Below are 22,597 nucleotides of genomic sequence, written 5' to 3' on the forward strand. Positions count from 1 at the left end.
TTTACTGTAATTATTTCCTCAAGCCAAAGAGGAACAGACTCATCTTGGATCAGAGAAATGTGAATGCCTGCATGGTTCAAGATAATCGTAGAAAATCACTGAGATTGAAAAAGACACCTGAGATCATCTTGTCCAACTGTCCTTCTACCCCACCTACTGCCAGTGTTGCCCACTAAGCCATATCCTTAAATGTGCAAGATGTCATGATGCTTTCTCATCAACAGAAATATAGGCCCATGTCTCTTGGTTTATTTATTTCTGTTTTCTCTGCCTGGCAGAAAATGCATCCTAGTTGGTTGTTTTGTTTTGTTTTTTTTTCTTCAGGGCACGGCATTGATCCTGTTACATTCTTGAGCATATCTTTGGTGGTATAAAAAACATAGCCCTTTTCTCTATATTAGTTTAAGTCATCCTGCAGATAACTTTGGGATATTTAGTAAATATAAAAAAAATCTTTACTAGCCCCTATGCATACCATTGGAGAATATCATAACCGTTCTAGATTTCTTTTCTCACCTGTTTTTACTTTCTACGAGCTGTGGCTGGTGCTGTGGATTTTTTCCTCTTGTTTCTCAGGATTCTCGGCTCTGTTCCAATCCCGCATCCGAGGTTCTTTGAATATCTACACTTGGCATATCTTAAATGCAGAATGAATTACTGAAATTAATGATTTATTCCATTGTTATGTTTTTTACTTTAAAAGCAAATGAGTATCTTCATTATTTGATAATTAAATGTAATGACTCAAAGTTTAACAGTGCTGAGCTACCTTATTCAGAGCTTTGTGCAGAGAGAGACAGCTGAAGATAATTTCATTTCTGCATCCTTATTCAGTCACTACCTTTCTTTTGCTAAATACGTACTTATAAGAGGAAAGGTGCCAACTTTATTAACTGGGTCTGCCCCTCCTCTTGGCTGGCTGAGCTAATTGTTTAGCTCTGTTGTAGAGAATAAATAGATTCACCACCTTCTCTTTTCTTTCCTGTATCTATCTATAGTTGCTCTGGTTCCTCAGGAGCCAGCAGAGAGTTTGCTCTGCCTTCCCTTCTCACCGAGAATATTTTGATGGTTACATGTAAACAATATGGAGGGTCATAGATACTTTCCTTGCAGAGTGAGAACATCTTATTTTCCCTGATAAATGTATATACACTAGTATTATTATTATTATTATTTGTCATAGTGGCTTAATACTGTTGATTCCATAGGCAAATACCTTACTGCCTGTTAAGAATAGTGATTTAAGAGGAGCATACAACTGACAACAGTCTCCTGACCTCATAAAGGTAAATTTCCTCACAAAGCCTCCAACTGTGAACTGAGGTGACATCTCCAGTTTAGCGACTGTAGCTTTCATTCCCATGTATTTTCTATTTCCATACTCAAACTCAGTTTAGATCAAGCAATAAAGGAACACATGAATATAGGAATGTTCTTACTTCACCTTAGTGTCTCCTGTTATTTAAGTTAGTAACTTTCATTAAGTACTGTTTGAAGCGTAGCACTAAACCAGGTTATTTCAATAATTGTTTCCAAACCTGTTGAAGTATTGAGGCTCAAGAAAGGGAGGCAAATGCATTCATTCTTTGTCTGTTTGTCTACGACCTCTGTTTCTTCCCAATAATTCGTTAACTGGTGTTTGATTTGAGCCAAATTTTATAGGGAAACATATTTGAAAGTTTTTTAAACGCCTGCCCACACTACAAAAATGTGTATCTTTGCAAATGTTAATGGCAGTGGAAAGGTGACAGTGTTAGCTTACATGTAAATAGATACAGGAAACTAGAGAGGAAAGGCATCTTACAGATATCCTGATTATGAGAACAGCCTTAGTTAAAGCTCACAATCAACCATCACGCAGAAACCTTGAGAGGACTAGCTTTAATTAGTACCAGTTCACAAAAATATTAGTTTTCTCTGTAGTATTTATTGCTTTCCTGACAAGGATGGCTTCAAAACTCAGCCATGGAGACACTGAAAGTAAGTGCTGGCAAGGATTACTTTTAGTATTTAAGTTAAGGAGAAAAACACAAATGTATGTATTAGATATTTAAATGCTTGTGAAATGAAGAGATGTAATTTTGTCTGTAAAACGTTTTCCTTTAAAAATGTAAGGTTTTAGATTGTTGCTTAGAGATTATGAAAAATTAGAATTGGTTAAAATTTATGAAATTTTCCTGCCAGTAATCTGTACTTACTACGTAAATTTGCTAAACGAATAGTGATTCTTTGGTAGGCCAGATAATGCAGCGTTCTTCATCTTTTATCAGAGTTTTACAACAGAAAGGCAAATAATGTGATGTTTCTTGCTAATAAATGTTGACGTGTAGTTCCTTTGGTTTTTCTATTCATTCAAGACTATTCATTTGTTTTAGGCTACCTTAATTAGAGCTAAGAAAAAAAAACAGTACCTATTGCTGTTTCTAAATGTCATCCTGCAAAGAATCTCATTTTAATTCAGAATAACTGGCTACTTAAATAACCAAGGGCTTGCAAATCTGGACCCTAGACCTCAACCTGCAGTCACCACTCAAACTACGATCTTAACTGGGAGAAAAACCACCCAACTTGCAAAACTGCATTTATACAAGTTTGAGGTTGGAGTCAGTGGTACCAGCAAGTAATGGCATAACTGAAAGAATTTATGATGTTTAGACTTATTTTAGATAAGATCATGCAACACAAATGCATCCGAAATGCCATTTTCACTTTGGGACACCACATTACTAACAGAGTACTGATAAATTAGGTGATGCTTGAGTAAGGCTAAAGCATTACTGGAATTAGTGACAGAGCTTTTTTTACCTTGTAAGTAAGAAGAAAACTTAACAACTTGGTGGAATTACTAGCAAAGGAAGGACAGCTGTAAATTCCTGAAGGTTGCAAACAGTGAGAAAGAAGAACTGATTATCTGAATAGTGATCTGAAGGCATAAGGGAAGTAAACTGAGAGAAAGGAAAAATTGACTTATTTTCCTGTGTTTTAAAAGTGCTTGGTTATAGAAGAGTTTACCCATGAAATTACTGGAAACCCCAGCCCCTTAAAATGATGATAACAGAATGGGAAAAGTGCTAGAAAATGTGTTGTCCTGGGCATCTCAGCACTGGCAAATTCGAATACTCAGGTGTTTACTTAGCAAATGTGCTACTGCCTTTAGTGGGGAGATTTGACATGGTAATGAGCAAAGGATCAAATGATCGCTTTCTAGCCTTAAACAATATAAATTAGCCCCGTTTCTGGACTGCTGAATATTTAATAACATCTCTGTTCAAAGGTAAACAACTTCTCTAAATGTTAATACCTTTGTTCTAGCAGCGTGTCTGTTCAAATATGTTAAGTAGCACAAATGGCAGTAGATAGTGCACAGCGTTGCTTATGCACATTCACTTTTAACATCAAAGCCTCTGTGAGGAATTTTATCATTCACAAAGAGGAAAAATTAATCTGCAAAGAAGCTCAAGCAGTAATAAGGTGATTATTTTACATCTGTACATATAACTTGATACCTGGCAGATCATAATTCCTCCTTTAAGACTGTGAAAAAGAAAATCAAACCCATTAATCTGTTGTTCTTGGTTTGGATATGATAGCATAAAGTGCATTAAAATTCTTCATATTTTGTATATGTGGCTTATTGCATGATCTTGCGGTGCTCACATCACTTCTTCAGATCTCTGGTAACACTTTGTGGCACGGAAAGCTCCTGATGGTCATGGCAGGCACTTGTTACCAGGTGAGTGAATACTTGTTAGTGTGCTGCTTATCACTGCTGGATTAATGTGCAGCAACTGTATTACTGGTTCCTGTAGTGCTGCCATAGATTCCTGATATTGTTTATTATTTCATTAGCATCTAGTTTCTTTCTTGGATTCATCAGTAAGGTCAACACAATGAAAGGCACAGACTGTCATATTTCCTCTTCCTTCCTTTCCTCACCCACACACAACCACTCATTTCTCTCAGTTTTGGTGTATTATAACTTAATATTTACCAGATATAGCTTGGTACGAAAGGAATAATTATCTCTTAATTCCTTTGCCTTTAGGGGGTTCTCTTTTGCTGGCAGGAAGAGAGAAGGCTTCAGTCACTGAGGGCCAGCGCTGTGTGTTTTCCCCATAGCACCAGCGCTGTCATTAAGGCAAGGCACCATGCCTTGAATCCTAATACCCTGCATCCTAATGCTTGTGCAGAGGGGCAGCCTGTGACAGGGCAGGTGTAAGGCCTGATGGCAAAGGTGTGCACAGGACTGTGGTGCTCCCAGGATTGGGACATCTCTGCCAGCAGGCCCAGAGGTGGGCTGTGTGGTGCCACACTGGGGTGGATGCTGCTTATCTGCCCCGTACCCGACAGCTTTGGGTATTTTATAGCAGTTGTAAGGTTCAGGTACCTTATCTATCAATATCTATCCCTGACTGCCTCAATATGCCATCCTTTCAGAAGCAGGTGGTTGTCTCTGTGCAGTAGTAGTATCTGGGCATTCACAGTGATTTGGGAATTTTATGAAATGAAGTTATAAAACATCTGCGTTTGCAGCAGGTGTTACCCTGAGTTGGTAAGGAGGGTGACTGTGAATATATAACATTTCAGGAAAAAAAAATGTGGTTTGTTAGGAAAGATGTGCTAAAGCAACAGAAGCTCTATGTACAGCTCTGGTATTTGGATTTTAAATTAACACTGGATTAGTGATCTGTCTCTGTCAAGACTATAAAGAGCTTTTGTTGCAATCCATCACACAGCTTTTGTATCCTACTCTGTGTGTAGAAGCTGTTAACGGGAAGATGAGATTAATGCTAAGAGAAAAAATGTCATCAGATAAACCATAGATCTCAAAAAAGCAATTTCAAAACGCAGTGTACGTTATGCACTCGTATATTTTTAGCCTTTGGGGATGGAGGAAAGCTTGTAATCAGAAAATAATTTGGGCATTCTTGGTTGTACCTAAATTAGAACCCAGGGTACTTCCAAAATAGTCTTTAATCAAATGACCTGACAGCAGCTCGCTAGGAGAAAAAAAAAAAATGAGTGCAAGGCAACCTGAATAAAGAAGACATTTTTTTTCTTGTGAATAATGTCCTTACAATAAAATGCAGTATGGCTCCACATGACTTAAATATTTCTGCATTAACATAGGGAAACACACAATGGATTTAATTTTTCTTTAGTAAGATATCATTAGAGCTTGCAACTGGTTGAGGACAATGCTTCTCTTCTGTGAACTATTCACAAGACTGGTTTTGTGAGTCTCCTTCTATCTTAATACTGTAGCTTCAGTACTGGAAATTACAATTCTTAAAAGTTTTTAAAACTACTCAGAATTGCAAGAGATAACCTAGTGCCAATTCATTCTATTCTAACACCTGGAAATCTTTAATTTTATTATTTTTATTTAATGTAATTTTTTTAAATAAGAATTTTTATTCTTACGAGTTTTTTGTTATATATATGTATATATATATAAATTATGGCGTTGCACTAAAGGAAAGCACACTTTTAATTTTTATTTTTACTTAAATTATTTTATGTATAGTAAATTTGTAAGTGTTAATTTTTGTTGCTGTATACCTGCTTTGTGTCACTTCTATCTTAATATATTGAATTTTGTCTGTGAGCCAGAAATGCAACTGTCTTAGAGCCTCATAGCCCCCAGTAGCCTGACTGTTCAGGATAAAAAGGGTTGAACTTGATATTTTGCAATAGCAGTTCAGTAAATTAGTTTCTTTATTAAAATGAGTGGAAACATTTTTGCAGTTATTAGTAAAATAGGCATCAACTAAATGTGCACTTACAGTGGCTGGATTATTTTGCAGTGAATTTTTAAAGTTTGATATAAACAGTTTACGTTTGAAAGACATTGACCTTAGCAAGATGGGTGCTGTTGGTGGTGGGAAAACTGATGTAAACAACATGGCTAAGGTCATCAATGCTTAACAGACTGACTAATCAGTAGGTACTGGTTTATGTTACAGAAAATAGGAGGTGAAAACAAAGGAAAAAAGATAAATTATGTGAAATCAAGCTGATTTTAGGTAGGAAGAAAAAAAAGCCACGGTTTGCAAACTGCTGTATTCTGAGTTGTTTCGGTTATTCATAGTACTGAAGTTTAATTCATTTTAACATAAGGGAATAGATTGGCTAAAGTGGCATGTGATTCATGTAACCTTGTTGTATTTTGCACCTGTGCTGGGAAAAAGAAGCAGATATTGAACTGAATGTTTTCTCCTTGTATTTAAGATAGCTTACGGTTTTGCTCTTTACATGTGATCAGCGTGAAATCTTCCATTAGGGATTGAAGGCAGGAGATAATTCTGTAAAAGGAATGGTAAGTGCCAGTGCCATCAGCCTGTCGAGGCAGCCATGGTGGGCAATAGCCCAAACAAAACACAGGTAAAAGAATTTTAGATAAGGGTGCAGGAAGCCCCCACACCATATGTTTAGTCCTGTGGTTGGGCCCAGCCCAGTCTTCAGGAAGCCGTAGCCGTGTCATGGGCTACAGTTCGGTTCAGGCCTTACCTGACTTAACAAAAGAGGAAGTGGTCAGAGAGTCCTGAGAGACTTTCTCCTGGGCTCGTTCAGTAGAAATGTTTTGCTGCCTGCTGTTGTGCTCTGTTTTGGGACATGTGACTCATTGACTTGACTCAAACTGCAGCATTTCGGTCAATGAAATCAGCTGTTGCCTCCTTTAAAACTTGCAGTAGCCAATTTATTATGAGTTGGTATGTCTGCTTTCTACCATGGAAGGTTGCTGCTGTTTGTATTAATGAAGTTTTACTTTCCACATCAGCAATAATACTGCACTGTTACTAGTATTCTGATAGTTTCCAGTATTGTTTATTGCAGGGCTTGCTACCATCACTGGAGTTACCTCAGTGACAGTAAATATTTAAGATTTTTGAAAAAACTAATCTATCATAGATAAAACTTTTAAAAATCAACATACAAATAACTCATGGCTCTAATTGTTCTCATCCATAAGGTGACCCATAAGGTCGTCTAGTCCAGCTGCCCTGCAATGAACAGGGTCACCTACATATAGGTCAGGGTGCTCAGAGCTCCATCCAGCCTGGCATCCACCAGCTCTCCAGGCAACCTGTTAGAGTGTTTTGTTGTTGCTTTAGTCGTCACATCGCACATTGGCCAAATGTGTACCAACTATTTGGAACAATCTAGAGTAGAAAATATTAAGATGTAAAATGAATTGTTGACATTTAGTCATTCTTAAACTGTAGTGATATTAACTTCATTTTCTAGCAACATCTTTTCCAGTTTTATTCTCTTTGACACTGATTTTTAGGTACAATAAGCTCATCTTTTTGTAGTCATCTGCAGTTAAAAATCTTTTTCAGAGCAAGTTGCAGATGAGGGAAATACAAGGAAAATATTCCAAAGAGAAAAGTTTTCAGTTTGGTGATGTAATTCATTATATGAAGATTGCAAAACTGTAGTTTTAACAGCTTTCTGTTAAATTGTCAATTCAGGATGCAATTGATTAGATGACAGTTGATGTCACCTGAAAGAGACATAAAGTTCTTTTAGGGTTTTAAAATCACTGCATTGCCCTGGTAGTGTGTGAGAGTGTCCTGCTTTGCTGAAGGACCTCATGCTGCTGGGGGATCCTTGGGGTTTTACCTGCACATTGGTCTTGCAGTGAGAGCTACAGGGGAACAACATGCATGAGGTCTTTGCACATTTGCCTGTTCATACCAGAGGTGTATATGAATCTTATTTTTTCTGCATCTAGTATAACAGTATGTGATAATACAATTCTAAGAAAATCTGACAGAGAATGAGCTTGATTTGTGCAGTTTAGATGGTTTCCAGGATTCATTTTGGTGTTTATTGCTCTTCTTGATAGTGTTGGAATGTCTGATGTCAGTACACTCAAATCGTGGTGTCGTGAGCAGCAAAAGACGTTTGGACCAAAATTCGATTTTCACTTCACAGTTGATTTGTATAAATATGTTTGATATCAATTTTTTACTAGTGTGTGGAATGATATTCTTTTAACTGATTAAATTCAAGAAAATTCTCTCTGAATGGAAGAAAAGTAATTGAAAAATAACGTAGAAGTCATAAACAAAGATGTGGGAATGTGATGAAAATTAGAGGCTGCTAAAATGAGTTAATGATTTTCCAGTGGTAGCTGGGGATGCTATTGGTGCACAATATTTTTGTGGAAAATTAGTTATGGAAATTCTGGTGATAAAGTTGGAAGAATTTTATAGTAAGCTGAAGATATGTAAGCAAGTGAGAGAAGGATTTTTATTATCTACTTTAATTCTGTCCTGAAGTCTGTCTGTTTAGCATAGATGTGGTTAGTACATGACTACATAGGCAAATAGAAAAGCTATTGCATAATTTGTTTCTTCTTCTAAGGAGGAAAAAAGTGTTGAATTGATTATTACATTTCAGACTGATCTGTTCTGCCAGCAGCTGGAATGGGATCCATTAAATCAAGGAAATGAAAGGCACTGCTGTTGTATGTTGTTAAAGAAATTACAAGTATGGTAATACTAAGCTGTAAAGATACATTATAGAAATGGTTGGAATTAAATTTAACCCCATTAAAGCAAGGGCATTCAGTGCTGCATTATTGATATACATAAAAATTACTCAGGAATGTTTTTCATTACTGCTAAGAAGTTTAGTAATGACAGAGTGTAACTCAATCAAAAGTAAACTTGCATTAAAGAAGATACAGTGATTGTGAAATCTTATTAGTCTTCTGAAAGTTAAATTGAAGTATCGTTTAATTACCATTTAAACTGCTGGGCAGATTAATTAGCTACTTTTCCCCACTTCAGTGGTGTGCTTTCATTTTTGGTGGTCTCAGTGTGCTTGCTGGAAAACCTGAGTTGTCACTGTGACAGCTGACGCTACGTTTTCTACAAGCTACTTCTAGTTTACCATTTCCCACACATCTTGTTCTTCTGAGATGTCTCCCTGAAGCAGCACTGAAGGGGAGATGATGGTTTCTGACCGTGGTTTCTGACTGGCAGTGATCCAGCAGTGTGGGGCAGGTGCCCTGTAGCAGGTCCCTCAGCTGCAGCCAGCACTGTGTCTGCAGGCTGGGGAGTTGGGTTTCCAGCTGGATTTCAAGGTGCTTCAAAAGATGTATAGGGAACAAGGGAGAGGAGGTTTCAGAAGTGAATCTGCAAGAGATCTACATCCCTCTGAGAAGGTGCACTTCCTATTAACATCCCTATGGAGCCAAGTGCTTGCAGTATACACCAGTGCCAGTTCTTTGGAGCTGGCTCACAGCTCTGTGTGGGTGAGCAGGGAGGGAGGAGAGCTGGACTCTTAAGGCAGCCAGCCCAGCCTTCAGAGCAAGGAGGGGAGACCTGCTCCCAGCTCAGATGGTGTCAGCTCTCCTACCTCGCAGCAGGGATGCTCAGCTATACGGGCAGGCATCCTCTCTTATATTTGGCCATGGCTATTGGCAGTTTCATGTGCTTGAGTGGGAGCAACATGCTGACAGTCTGAGGATGAGCTTCTTTGCTGCCGGAGTGGCTTGGTTAACATAAGATTTGGGAGCAGAGGGGAGGCAGTGTGGGGTTTTTTGTTTAAACTGAGAGGATAGACTAGGTAGTGAGATTCCTTTTTTTTTTCCTCTTTCACAGCTCCAAATCTGCTTAATACATACAGGCATTTCAGAATTGTTCAGCTTGCTGGATGAGAGCTGCATCTTTTATAAGAGAGAGGAAATTGTTTAGGTGCAGTAAGGCTCTGTTTATTCTCCCATACTGTCCCATACCTTGTTTCATAAGCAAGGATTCCCGGTGCTGGGATTACTAAATGCCTTGGAGAGGAATTGACAGGGCCTGCTGGTGGTCACCACAAACTGCAAATACCATGTGCCCTGCAATGGGCAAATTACCAACAGACACTTCAGCTGTGTGCAGCTCCTGTGTCCTAGGGGTCCACCATTTGTTAAACATCATATGAAATGCATTTTCCTTTATTTGAAGCATGATTGAGTGATATCTTCCTTAGTTGCCTCCTATTTCTTGTTATTGTGGGGAACAGAGAAATATTCTTTATTCAGTCTTTGTGTAATTTTCAAAGCATAATTTGGAAGGCATCAGTTTCCTCTTCTGTCATCTGTTTCCTTTCCAAGTCTATCTGTAGTTAAAACTGGTTCCTTTTACCAGATTTACTGTTCCCTGTGCTGCCTTTTATTGTTCCTCAGTATCTTTGGGTAGGACAGCCAGTGCTGCATTAGTCAGATATTAGAAAAATGATGTATGTGTCTTCAGGAGGAAAAGGATGACAAGTGAATTCTCCACTAATTCTGAAGAGGTCAATGCAAAAGAAAATAATAAAAATCTGTTGTCTTAAGTAGACTTTTATTCAGGTTCAGAGTTGTACATTCTGAAGGCCAAGGAATTCTTGCTAGCCCAGCTTCTTTTTGTGCCCACTGGAGAAAACATTTGGGCCAGCATTGAATCTCTTCAGCTTTTTTGTTACACGTTTTATCCTAGAGGCAAATCACATACTTAAGGGGCACTACATAAATGCTGTTACTTGAAATCTAACTAGCCATTGATTTAAGACTTTTTTTTTGTTGTTCATCACTTCAGCATCTGAATATTTACAGTATGCATACGGTACATACATTTTTTCATGCAGGACGTAAAATAAAGATTTAGTGATTTTTTTTTAACTCTTGTAATTCGTAACTGTGTTAGATAAAAAGAGATAAGCAAAAATAGACGTATAAAAGAAACTGAAATGGGGTTTTTCTCGTGCATGTTTGGATCTCTCTGTAAAGACACCTTTGCTGTTTATGCAGCAGCATCACTGAAGTAGTAATCAAGAAAGGGCTTAACTTTGGCATCAATACTTAATTGCTTCTGGAGAACATTACTCACGTATCACTTGCTGCACTACTTTCCCAGCAACAGAATGGTTCTTTTATTTTCTGTTGGGGTACTGTGATGATGAGCCTGCAGCTCAAGGTTCTTTGTGTGCTCACTGCTCCTCAGGGCTGCATGCTTCGAGGACTGCAGAGCTCAGCTGGTGGGGCCTGCTCAATCTGCCTCACTTTATGCTGCTCCCGCACATTGCACCAGGCATATAAAGGCTCGCTTTCACTATCAGCACCTTCTCAATGCCTCTGTCAGAGGTTGTATTCATATTTGCACTTTTTAGCTTGTCTGTAGTAGCTAGCTTTTTAGTATGTAGGTATTTTTGCACTAGAAAGATTTGGGATATTCCTGGAAACTAAAAATATTTTTGTTTAATTTACCCTACCATATTCACACTTTTTTTTTTTTTTTTTTTTAGATTTTAGGTGTATGTTTTTAAAATCCCTCAAAAGTATGAAATACTTGTTTTCTTCTGAAGAAAATTAAGGAAGTAGGCACATTGTTGAAATGCTGTGAGTTATGTCTAATCAGATCCTGGAAGCAGAAGGGACTTTCTTAGGTGGACTTCAGGATCCTTCCTGGGTCCCTCAGATACAAGCCTGACCCTCAGTGAGAGAATAGGTTCCTAGGAAAAGTAGCAAGAAGAAATCTAAGCAGTGAGCAAGAGGTAAGAATTCTATTACAGAATCACAGAATGGCCAGAGTTGGAAGGGACCTCAAGGATCATCAAGCTCCAACCCCCCTGCTACGTGCAGGGCCACCAACCTCCCCACTTAATACTAGACCAGGCTGCCCAGGGCCCCATCCAATCTGGCCTTGAACACTTCCAGGGACGGGGCATCCACAACCTCTCTGGGCAGCCTGTTCCAGCACCTCACCACTGTCTATTATAATCTTCTTTGACTCTCATAATTCCCTATTGCTTTCTAGGTCAGCAAAATTTCAACTTTACCACCACTAACCTTAACCTTCTTCATTCATATCTCCAAAAAACGACTTCATTTCAACCAAGCAAAGATTCTCATGGCTAAATATATATGGTAGGGAAGATGTATTTTGTGGTGCAACATGAAGCCGTAGCTTCAGAGGTGAAACCTCTAAGCAAAGTCAGATGATCCCACTGAGGGCATAAGGCCGTACAGTGCCTTGTGGGTTACTTGTCCTTGGAAAGAGCAGACTCTTCTGCAGTGTTAAAGGAGGCTGAGTTGTGCCAATACTAAGTATATCTGTTTGATAGATGTCACAGAATGGCTTGGGTTGGATGGGACCTTGAAGATCATCTAGTTCCAACTCTCTGTCATTGGTCATTCAGAGTTGTACACAACAGATCACTGAAAAATTTCAATTTTAGGAAATCTGTTTTTCACAAAGGAAGTATTTCGTATATAACATTAAAAATCGGCTCTAATAAGATGAGATGATATCACATATGTAACTTGCCCACTGGGAAACCCCTTCCAGTCAGTGCTGTGGGTGCAGAAAATTGCAAGTGATTGCAGATCTGGTGAAGGCTTTTGATTAATTAAACATGTGGATTTGAAGAGGTGTGCAGGGGTAGGGTTTCTCAATCATGGAGGGCTTTGCACTACAAATTTACTGAGGAGACTTTTGTACTTGAAGATGCATCCTTAGCTCATCTGAATTTATTGTCAGGAGCAGCACAGGTGGAAGGGAAAACTCCTCTTTTTCCTTGCCTTGGTTAGGCATGATTTATAAGTGGTGTATAGAGAAGGAGGATGATTCCTGCTAGTAATACAACATTGGATAATGAACGAATCGTATCTGCCTTTCAGATGGAATAGGAAACTACTTTGACTTTGACTGCATAATAAATGGAATGTGTTACTGGACTTTACTTGGCCTGAGTAAGGAAGTAGTCCATCAAGAAATAAATTTGTTGGTTTTTTTTACTGTGATTTTTTATTTTTCCCTGAGGGGAAAGAAAGAGTGGTTTTTAAAAAAAATCTGTCATTTCACTGGCATCTGCTAAAAAGCTGGTAAAGCTTTGAAGATAGAGAATGGAGTAATCTTTCATTGGGTGAAGAAGAAAAGGTTTACGTACTTACAAAGCAGTGAATTCCATTAATACTGTGAAGGATTAGTCAATTTAAATTGGGCATAATCTGAATTTAAAATATAATTTATTACAGTATTTTGTCTTCTTTCTTTACAGGTTTGCTGGTCCTCTGATACATTTCAGAATGCCGCTGGTAAAAAGAAACATAGACCCCAGGCATCTATGCCACACAGCTCTGCCCCGAGGAATCAAAAATGAGTTGGAATGTGTCACCAATATCTCCTTGGCAAATATAATCAGACAACTGAGTAGCTTAAGTAAGTACCTTGTCTCAATATACCTGAGCTGATACATTGTACATTCACAGTTTCTGTGGCTGAAATATGAATGCTTCTTCAAATTCCCCATAGAAAATTCTGGCTGAGCCTTCGATCTGCTCCTTTCTGACTAGCAACTAACACTGACTTCTGTGGAAGGAATTTTATGAGTAGCATATCTCAGAACTGTTGAACTGTATATTTCTGTTACCAGTGGAAATGACAGAATATGATACTTGGTAGCTAATAAAGTTAGTAATTGCTAATTTTGGAACAATTATTGAGTAAGGAATATGGCATAATGAGGAATATACCACTGTTTTTTTTTTTTAATGCTCTTTGTTGTCACATTGATTGTATTGTGGTCATTACAAATAAAGAGTACTAGTCTTTTAAAATATTAAAACCAGAAACATAGTTGTTACACAGGATATCAAGCAGCTAAAAATTTTATCTTCTCTTATTTGTCAACAATTTTTCCCTCAGTGCATCTTTTAAAGGATTGAATTCTTCTCAAGCCCTGCAAGTCTGAAGGAGTTTTTCTGCAAAGGCTGGTTTTTGGTTTTGTTTCATTTTCTTAAAGTTACAGCAACTTTAAAAACATGTTAGCTGTACCAGCATAGTAGTGTTTTGAATTTCCAGTACTGAAGTTGTTTTTTAATCAGTAGGACACTAGTATTTTCCAACCTACCAACACATTAAATATTAAAATGTGCATGCATATACATCCATAATGTGAAAAGCCTTTCAGCTCCATCAATATCTTAGGACCATAGGTGATGTAGCCTAATTTGTTAATTAGATTGATTTAGTTATTGGTTTGAGGGTATACTGTAGAGTGCTGTGCTTTGGCAGCCTGTCAAAGCTGTTAGTCTCTTCAGCCTAATAGGACACTCACTGAGGACACTGAATTATGTAATTGAGACAGGAATGCTTCCAGCATATACATATGAACATTATTAATACAGCTGCTGCAACAGCAAAGAAAAAAATAGCTGTTTAAATTCTTTTCAGTTCAGAACCAAGAACATATCAGAGTGGGATTCAGTAGATGTTCACCATGCATGGTCTTAAACAACCAATCACTTAGCTTTTCAGTTTTAAAGAACACCAACTTCTAACTGAGCAGAAGTGGTGTGTCAGTGCTTAGCTTTTTGAAATTTGGCTGCATTTGCTGTGGTTTCTTGATTTTTTTACAGACCTCATGCCTGACACTCTTTACAACTATTCAGAAAAAAGGTGGGGTGAAAAGAACAGTTTTGAGTTGTAAGAGACCTACACAGATCATTGAGTCCAACTCTAAGACTTGTTTGGGGCTGACCTGAAAATTACAGTATATTAATAAGGGCGGTATCTGAATACCTGTTAAACACAGATAGGTACAGGGCATCAAACACTTCTATAAGAAGCCTGTTCTAGAGTTTAACTACATTTTTGGTGTCCGGAATGAGCCACTCATGACTTAGCTTTGTGCCATTTCCAAGTGTCCTGTCACTAGATACAAGAGAGAAAAGATGAGCAGTTCCTTCTCCACTTCCCCTCCTCAAGAAGTTGTAGAGAGCAATGAGATGACGACACAACCTCATTTCCTCCAAGCTTAGCAAACCCAGAGTTCTCAGCTGCTCTTCATAAGAAGCAGTACTGCAACAGAAAGAACTCGAGGGATAAAATTAAGTCCACATGTATCGATTGCGTTGTTAAAGATAGCACTTTCAAGGGAATGTAAAAGTAATTATGTAAACTTCTTTTCTGTAAGAGGAATATGTGTCAATATGAAGTGTGCATACCTAGTTGTGAGCCCTAAGTTAGCTGTTCACACCTGGGAGGAGTTCCTTTCATGACCTTGTGGCTAAATAGCGGTCCAAAACACATGCAGTGCTGGAGATAGCAAGAAATGCAAAAGAGGAGGGAAAAGGTACTAGTTTACTCTGCAGCAGCAAGACCAGTGCAGGTCAGTCTGATTATTATTATTTTTTTAATAAATAAAACTGATGAGCATGAGCTGTAATTCAGCCTTTTGTTCTTCTTTTGAAATAGCATCATGGTACTTATAGCTTTTTTTTATGGACAGTATGTATACTGACTGAATTATTGAATTATTAATGTTCCTTTTTGCTGTTTAATACAATCAACTGATTCAGTTTTTCAAAATGTAAGTTTTTGTTTTATATTGTGTGTGTCTTCAATAAAAACATTTTAACTCTACAATTAAATAGAAACCGTTCAGCAGAATTAATGTTATTTCTCAGCCACATTAAGAATTGCTCTATAAAAACAGATGTCATGTTATAAAGATAGGAGTACTTTTGAAAATATATTAATCCAAAATTGTTTTAGTTTTTGTGACTGTTTGGGCTAGTAGCACTATGGATTCAAAAAGATTTGAGAGTCCTTCTGGCTTAGGAACATTGTCTCTTACATGCTTTAATCCAAATAATCAGTCTGTACTTTGTTTTTCACTGTTACTGGTATTCAGGGAGGCCTGCTGACATGCAGGTAAATTTTAGTAGCCATCTGAGTCGTAGCCAGCCAGCATAGTTTTGCAGCAATGCCTTGGCAACTAGCTTCTCTGCAGTGCTTCCCGTCTTGTTTTCTGTTGTTGACAAAGCTAGATTTCTCTCTGAGAGCTGAAATGCTGTGTTCTGTAGGGCCTCATCTTCTTTAAATTAAAGCTGCTTTTGCTTTTGACAGTAAAGTTTTGCAGATTGAAATGAATGTTCTTTAATCTGATTGGCAGTTTTTCATTTCTGCCTCTAAGATTTTTCTGTTACTGACCTTCAAACAGGATTAATCTCCTGCCATTAGATTCTCAGAACAAAGCACTATTAACCTTTCTTCTGATATGATTTGGACAAATAGCACTGTGATGAAATCAGAGATTTCGGTGCTTCGTATGATATAGAAAAACAGTATTTAGAAAAGCCAAGTGTATAATTTTGTCATTTATGCAGTTTAATCTCCATTCTTAGAGATGTTCACAATAACTCAACTGGATTAATCCAGCAAGTGGATCTCATTAGACCTACTTTTCTCCTTAGTGCTGGTGAGGCCTCACTTGGAGTTCTGTATTCAGATGTGGAGTTCTCAGTACAGGAGAGACGTAGACATGTTGGAGTGCATCCAGAGGAGGGCCACACAAATGATTCATGAAATTGAATGCCTTTCCTACAAGGGCAAGCAGCTAAGGCTGTTCAGCATGGAGAAGAGAAGGCTGCAAAGTGCCTTTCAGTATCTAAAGGGGAGCTACAGGAAAGAAGGGGGACAGAGTCTTTAGCAGGGTCTGTGGTGACATAACAAAGGGAAATGGCTTCAAGGGGGTAGATTTAGGTTGAAGAAAAGGAAAAAATATTTTATGGTGAGGGAGGTGAAGCACTGGAACAGATTGCCTGGAGATGTAGTTGATGCCCCGTCGCTGGATACTTTCAAGGTGAGGCTGGATCAGGCCCTTGGGCAACCTGGTCTAGCTGTTGTGCCCCCATTCATAGCAGATGGCCTTCAGAGGTCCCTTCTAACTCTAATGATTCTGTTATTCTATTTTGAGCAGTGTGTGGGACCAGCTGACATCCAAAGGTCCCTTCCAGCCTCAACCATTCTATAGTTTTGGATGCTATTTGCAAGTAGAGCATGCCTGCAAAAACAATTCCTGTAAAATGACTGGAGTTTTGTGAGTTTTTTTTCTTTCTTTTAATATAAAATGAAAAGAGCTTTACATCGGTATGTGCCAGCTGTTGTGCATCTCCATACAAATTCTTAATCCTTTCATAGTTTGTTAGATGTATTGCTTTTAATTGTTCAAGTTGAGAAAACTTTTGACCTTTTAAAAAAAAAAGTAGAAATGAAAGAACATAAATAATTGTCTCTACTTTGAGTGATAAGTCCTGTCTTTCTCCCTGGAGCATGAAAACACATCAGTCTGCCTTGATCCTATAGTCAAGATTGCCAGCAAGTAATTTTTTTTCTCCTTTCTGTTCCCAGCTTTCTCTAACTTCATAAAAAGATCTGTCTTCTGACAGCTTTTCTGAGTGCTGTGGCAACAGAAACTCTCTGGACAGAAGCAGTAGCTGTCTGTTTCCTATCAGTTCCTTCCTGTATTTCTTGCTTTCTGATTATATCTGCTTTAGATAAGTGCTTACCTATTTTTTTTAGCAATATTGCAGATGTGTTAGTACTCCAATACTGCCTGTGTTGATGTATGTTGGTGTATTTCAGCCTATCATGTGTGAAGCATAACTGATATCACTGTGCAGCTGTGCCATTGTTAGAAGATGGATAAATAGTTCTCTTGTGTGGATGCAACTTTCTTGTTCCATTTGCAACTACCAGCCAATCTTGTTTTTCCTTTTATTCAGCTGTTCTCTGCAGACAAAATGTCTGTATCGCATAAGAAACATAACTGATAGTGTGTTCCCAGTCTGACACTCCCATCTGGGGAGTGAAGTGTTTCTCGTTTTGAGTATTTTGTGTGTGTTCACATTATGAATATTTGTATTGCAAGAATTCGGACCAGAGCTTCTATTCAGTCATAGCAAGCTGTCAGTTACCTTTTAATCTTCTAACTGTGTAGAAAGAAAGAGGATGCTGCTTAACACTGTTTGCTAAGTTGGAGTGCACGTTATGTTAGTGAAAAACAGTTTTCAATTAATGTTGAACTTCCTTTCTTTCCTCTTCCTTTCTTTTCTTTTTATTGTTTCCTAGTTTTACCATGTTGTCTTAATTAGTTATTTCTTTTCCTTGCCCCTTTTCCTGGAGTTTCCTGGAATAAAATGCTTAATTTGAACATGTTGTTTCTCCCCCATTTCTTTCTCTGCTCAGACTCTGACCTTCTCCAAAGTTGGCCTTTGCCTATGTTTGATACTTTTGATGCCCTAGTTAAGTTGTCTGATAAATGCCTGGTCCAGACTTGCTGGCTGTAGGAACCTGATTGTCTCTTCATTATCAGACTGTCCCATTACAATCCTTACAGTCAGTCCTTGTGGACTGCTCTTAACATCTTCGTAATGATAGATTCCTAATTAGCAGAGATGAAATATATGTAGTATGTGATTATCCAGACCTTGCTCCTCCACAGCCACTGGAGTTTTCAAGGAGCTACTAACCATCTAATCTCCAAGCTAGGAAGACAGTTCAGTCTATTAACTTCCATGCTGTCTCCTAGGCAAGGTTGGATGAGGCTCTGGCCCTAGTGCATGATTTAGTGGTTGCAACCCTGCCTGTGGCAGGGGAGGTGGATCTAGAGGGTCTTTTGAGGTCCCTTCCAACTCAAACCATTGTATGATTCTGTGACTCCTAGCCACACAGATTGAAATGATCCTGATGAGAGGCAAGCCAAGAAAACTCGAATACTCCTAGCTTTTTGCTAAAAAATTTAATTAAAGGAAATTAATGGAGTGAAGATCTGAAGTTGAATTAACAGCCAATGAATATATTACATTATGTGTCAGAATTAATGGAGAAAGAGAAAATATGTTAATAGAGAGAACAACTTTCTTCTTCTGCTACATAAAGGGACCCTGATTATAAATGCTATGGCTTATGTAGTAATTAATTATCCTGAAAGACTATTTTCTATACTAAATTGTGTAAGAAGGAACTGTTCAGTACCTAGTGATATAATTCTGCGTAGTGTGAAATATTGGGAATGGATAGAGAAGTAGGAGATGGGTTTTTACTTCTGTTTTTGTTCTATGCTTCTCTTTTTACAAAACTAGACAAAAACATTGCTTACTGTGAGAATGGAATTGAAATAAAAGAAATCAACGAATGATAGCATGTAAGTGAGTAACAGACTGAATTCTAAGCTTATTCTTTCTGATATTTTATGAATTTCTACATCCTTTTCAAAAATCAAACAATTGGCCTGAGGTTTTTGCAATTATGGTGATGTGTTATGGTATGGAGCACTTAACGTGCTCGATTCATTTATTTATTCAGATAACTACTTAAAATTTAGACCGTGGTTCCTGAAGGCTGCTTGTATCATAATGCATCTGAGGGATGCTGTTTCAGCTTTAGGTGCAGTGAAGGGCCTAGGATGTCTTTACTATCCTTTTGCATTTCTGAAGAAAAGAAGTGGCTTCTTCTGCAGCCCCTGCATAAGGATTCAAGTCTCTCTCTTTTCTGAGAGCCTGTAACTCCATCTGATGGTAACTGATCTAGTGTTGTAAAATGATTAATTAAAACACTCTTTCCATAAAGTTTACTAATGTACACCATAGAGAATACAGTAATTCAGGTGAATTTAAGGATGGAATTTTGAGTGAGACTGTAATTTATATCCTGATCCAACAGCGTACTCAGGTGGTTCCACAGGAATTTGTATAACACTGTCTATTACTTAAGCTAATTCAAGCAAATAGAGGTCTTTAATTAACTTGAGATATGTTTCAAAACACTATGTGGAGACTGTAGTTGATTTCAGTTCATCTGATACATCCTCCAGTCTTAAGAACCAGACAAAACCAGTGGTTTTTATACCGTAGTATCCCTTCTTGTTACTGTACTGGCTTTGTAGAGATTATTCATTTGTGCAGAAAAGCCAGTTCTGGACAAAGGTTTAAGCAATTATAGGGAAAAACTAGGCGAAAAATGGTGAAAGATGAGAACTGTAAAACTGATCCATAGCCTTTTCAGATTTTATAATCCATTGTATACTTACTGCCATAGTGATGAATAGGAGTTGATGATGCATGTTTTGGTAGGTTTAATTTAAAAGAATGAGGAAGGCAGTATTGTTATTTTTATTCTATTACAGTTAGTAGCTACTAGCTAGTATGCGATTTTCAGCTTGTAAGTCTGTTCTAAATGTCAGGAAAAGAATTGTCCACAAAAGGTGATCAAAACATGTGCACCTTCTTGGAGAACAGAATGACTATGTGTCACTTCCAGGACGTTTTATTTCTCTGTCACAAAAATGGACATTGACACCAGAGGGAGCTGCATTCTGGTGTTGCTTTCTTACTTCAGGTTATCAGGAACTGAGCCAATTGTTACAAGAGAAGTTGCAAAAAAATTAAGGTGTTATAATACATTCCCAAATTAAAGATTAATTGTAGTATATCCTCTTATTCAAGTGTGCTGTGTTAATGAATGGCAAAGTGATAGACTGAACAACAGTAAGTAGTATTTGTGGCAGTGTGACTTGCCTTTTCAAAATCACAAATCTAAGCATACTTCTGATCAGTAAAGTAAGTTTTACAAATACAATAAAAAATAAGCTTTTCACAGATGCTGAAATCATTTATTTACAGAAATCTGTTGTAGTTTAATAGCCAAACAAATCACTGTTTTTTTTTTATTTATGTATTATGTATCCAGCTGTGACCAAAACCCCAAGGCATTATTATTTTAATTGTCATAGTCATCTGTCATTCTCTTTATTATACTGCATGAAACATGAGTAGTGCTTTTGAGCAAACAGTCCCATAATGATGTAAGTGTTCTGCTCTGTTAACAATACTTTGGTAGTACTAATTTTATGAAATTGAATTAGTTTTAATTTCTTGCTATTCTAACCTATCATCTATAAGTTAAGTGGAATTTGAGCAGCTTTTTTTGTTGTTGTTGTTAAATACTGGATATCCTACTGTTGGGTTTGAAACTGTATTTTTTTTTTTGTGGGTTTTTGTCATGTTTTGTCATTGTTATCACTTGTAATCATATCTTTTTTAAGCCATTTGAAATTGAACATACATTCAAATGGAGTACACAAAAAAGAACAGTAAAAGAAATATTGTATTAAAAGTGTTGTATACATACATAAAGGAAGTTATGCATTTCTCTAGAAGCAAACATTGTTTTGCTTAGAACATTTAGTTCCATATGCTTCAAGCTTAAAAAAAAAAAGTGGCAACAGAAATGTAGGTAGAGACATTATGGTTGCATACCACTTCAAATGTGACAGGTTGCTTTTAATGTATTTCCCATTTGAGGATTAATGTTCATAAGCATAGGCAATTATTCTGTGCAATATGTTTATATTTGTGTGCAACATTATATATTTTGAGACATATTATTTGGAATTTGGAGCTCATTAATGAGAGATGAATTGTAAGCCGGATGAAATGATACAGATAAACTAGCCTTAAAATACATCTGTAAAAAGTAAGTCAATGAATTTTAGAGCTTGCAATTTGCTTTTTATTTCATACATGAAATTTAATACTTGATTTTAATGTGTATGTCTCTGAATATTATATGAGTTGTCTAATTAAATTGAATAATTGCGTATATCTGAATATATTATCAGGAATAGATTAAAACTGCTTATAGTAAATTTATATTAAAAATTTAGTAGTCCTGCTCATTTTTTAAGTAATTTCTCTTGCTTTAGATACAGGTTAAAGGACATAAGCTTTTCAGAGTTTCAAGACATATATAAGAAAGTCTTGTGTTAAGTGAGTTGCTAGCTAAACAGACTTTATTATTAACCTTCCATTTCTTTTAATGTGGTTTAGAACTTAAAGAAATATGGTTCCCAGAATGGCTGTGCCTTTGATCTGCTCCTTACTGTGGCTAGTAACAGTAAGGAGCAGAATTATAAGAACGAGATAAGAATGTGTGATGCTTTTTTCATAGAATCGCCAAAGTTGGAAAAGACCTCCGAGATCATCCAGTCCAACTATCCACCTACCACCAATATTCCCACTAATCCATGTCCCTCAGTACATCATCTGAAAGTTTCTTGAACACCCCCAGGGATGGTGACTCAACCACATCCCAGGCAGCTCGTTCCAGCGCCGGACTGCTGGAAGAAGAAGAAATTTTAAGAAAATTGTGAAGAAATTTTCCCTAACATCCAATCTTAATATCCCCGACAGGGACAATGGGGAACTTGGGCTATAAGGTCTCCCTGAGTCTCCTTTTCTCCAGACTAAACAATCCTGTTTCCCTCAGCTGCTCCTCATACGAGTTGTTGTGCAGAACTCTCACTGCTTAGTTGTCCTTTTCTGAACATGCTCCAGGGCCTCAGTGTCTTCGTTGCAATGAGGGGCCCAAAACTGAACACAGTGCTCGAGGTGTGACCTCGCCAGTGCTGAGAGTACAGAGAGACGATCACTTCCCTACTCTTGCTGGCAATACTGTTTCTAATATAAGCCAGTATACCATTGGCCTTCTTCGCTATCTGGGCACGCTGCTGGCTCATGTTCATCTGAGTGTTGACTACCACTTCCAGGTCCATTTCTTCTGTCACAGTCTTCCAGTCACTCTGCCTCAAGCCCATAGCGTTGCTTGGGATTATCGTGGCCAAAGTGCAGGACCTGGCACTTGGTCTAGAACTTCATCCCTCTGGCCTCAGCCCAGTGATCCAGCCAGTCCAGATCCCTCTGAAGGACCTTCCTACCCCCTGGCAGGTTGACACTTCCAGCCAACTTGAAGTCATCTTCAAACTTACTGAGGAT

At 37.8% G+C, this 22,597-nt stretch overlaps 1 protein-coding gene across 5 annotated transcripts in view; it reads left to right on the forward strand.

Annotated features, from left to right (window-relative positions):
- WASF1 (WASP family member 1) overlaps positions 1-22,597 on the forward strand; it is a 79,176-nt gene that overhangs the window by 38,772 nt on the left and 17,807 nt on the right. For all 5 annotated transcript variants that reach the window (XM_085217486.1, XM_085217481.1, XM_085217482.1 and 2 more), the window contains one exon: positions 13,039-13,199. In XM_085217486.1, coding sequence (XP_085073612.1) covers positions 13,067-13,199 — 133 coding nt within the window. In that variant the 5' untranslated portion in view covers positions 13,039-13,066. The remainder of the gene's footprint in view (positions 1-13,038; positions 13,200-22,597) is intronic.

The sequence above is a fragment of the Meleagris gallopavo genome, chromosome 2 (genome assembly GCF_905368555.1).
Source record: "Meleagris gallopavo chromosome 2, MGAL_WU_HG_1.1, whole genome shotgun sequence".
NCBI classification, from domain to species: domain Eukaryota; kingdom Metazoa; phylum Chordata; class Aves; order Galliformes; family Phasianidae; genus Meleagris; species Meleagris gallopavo.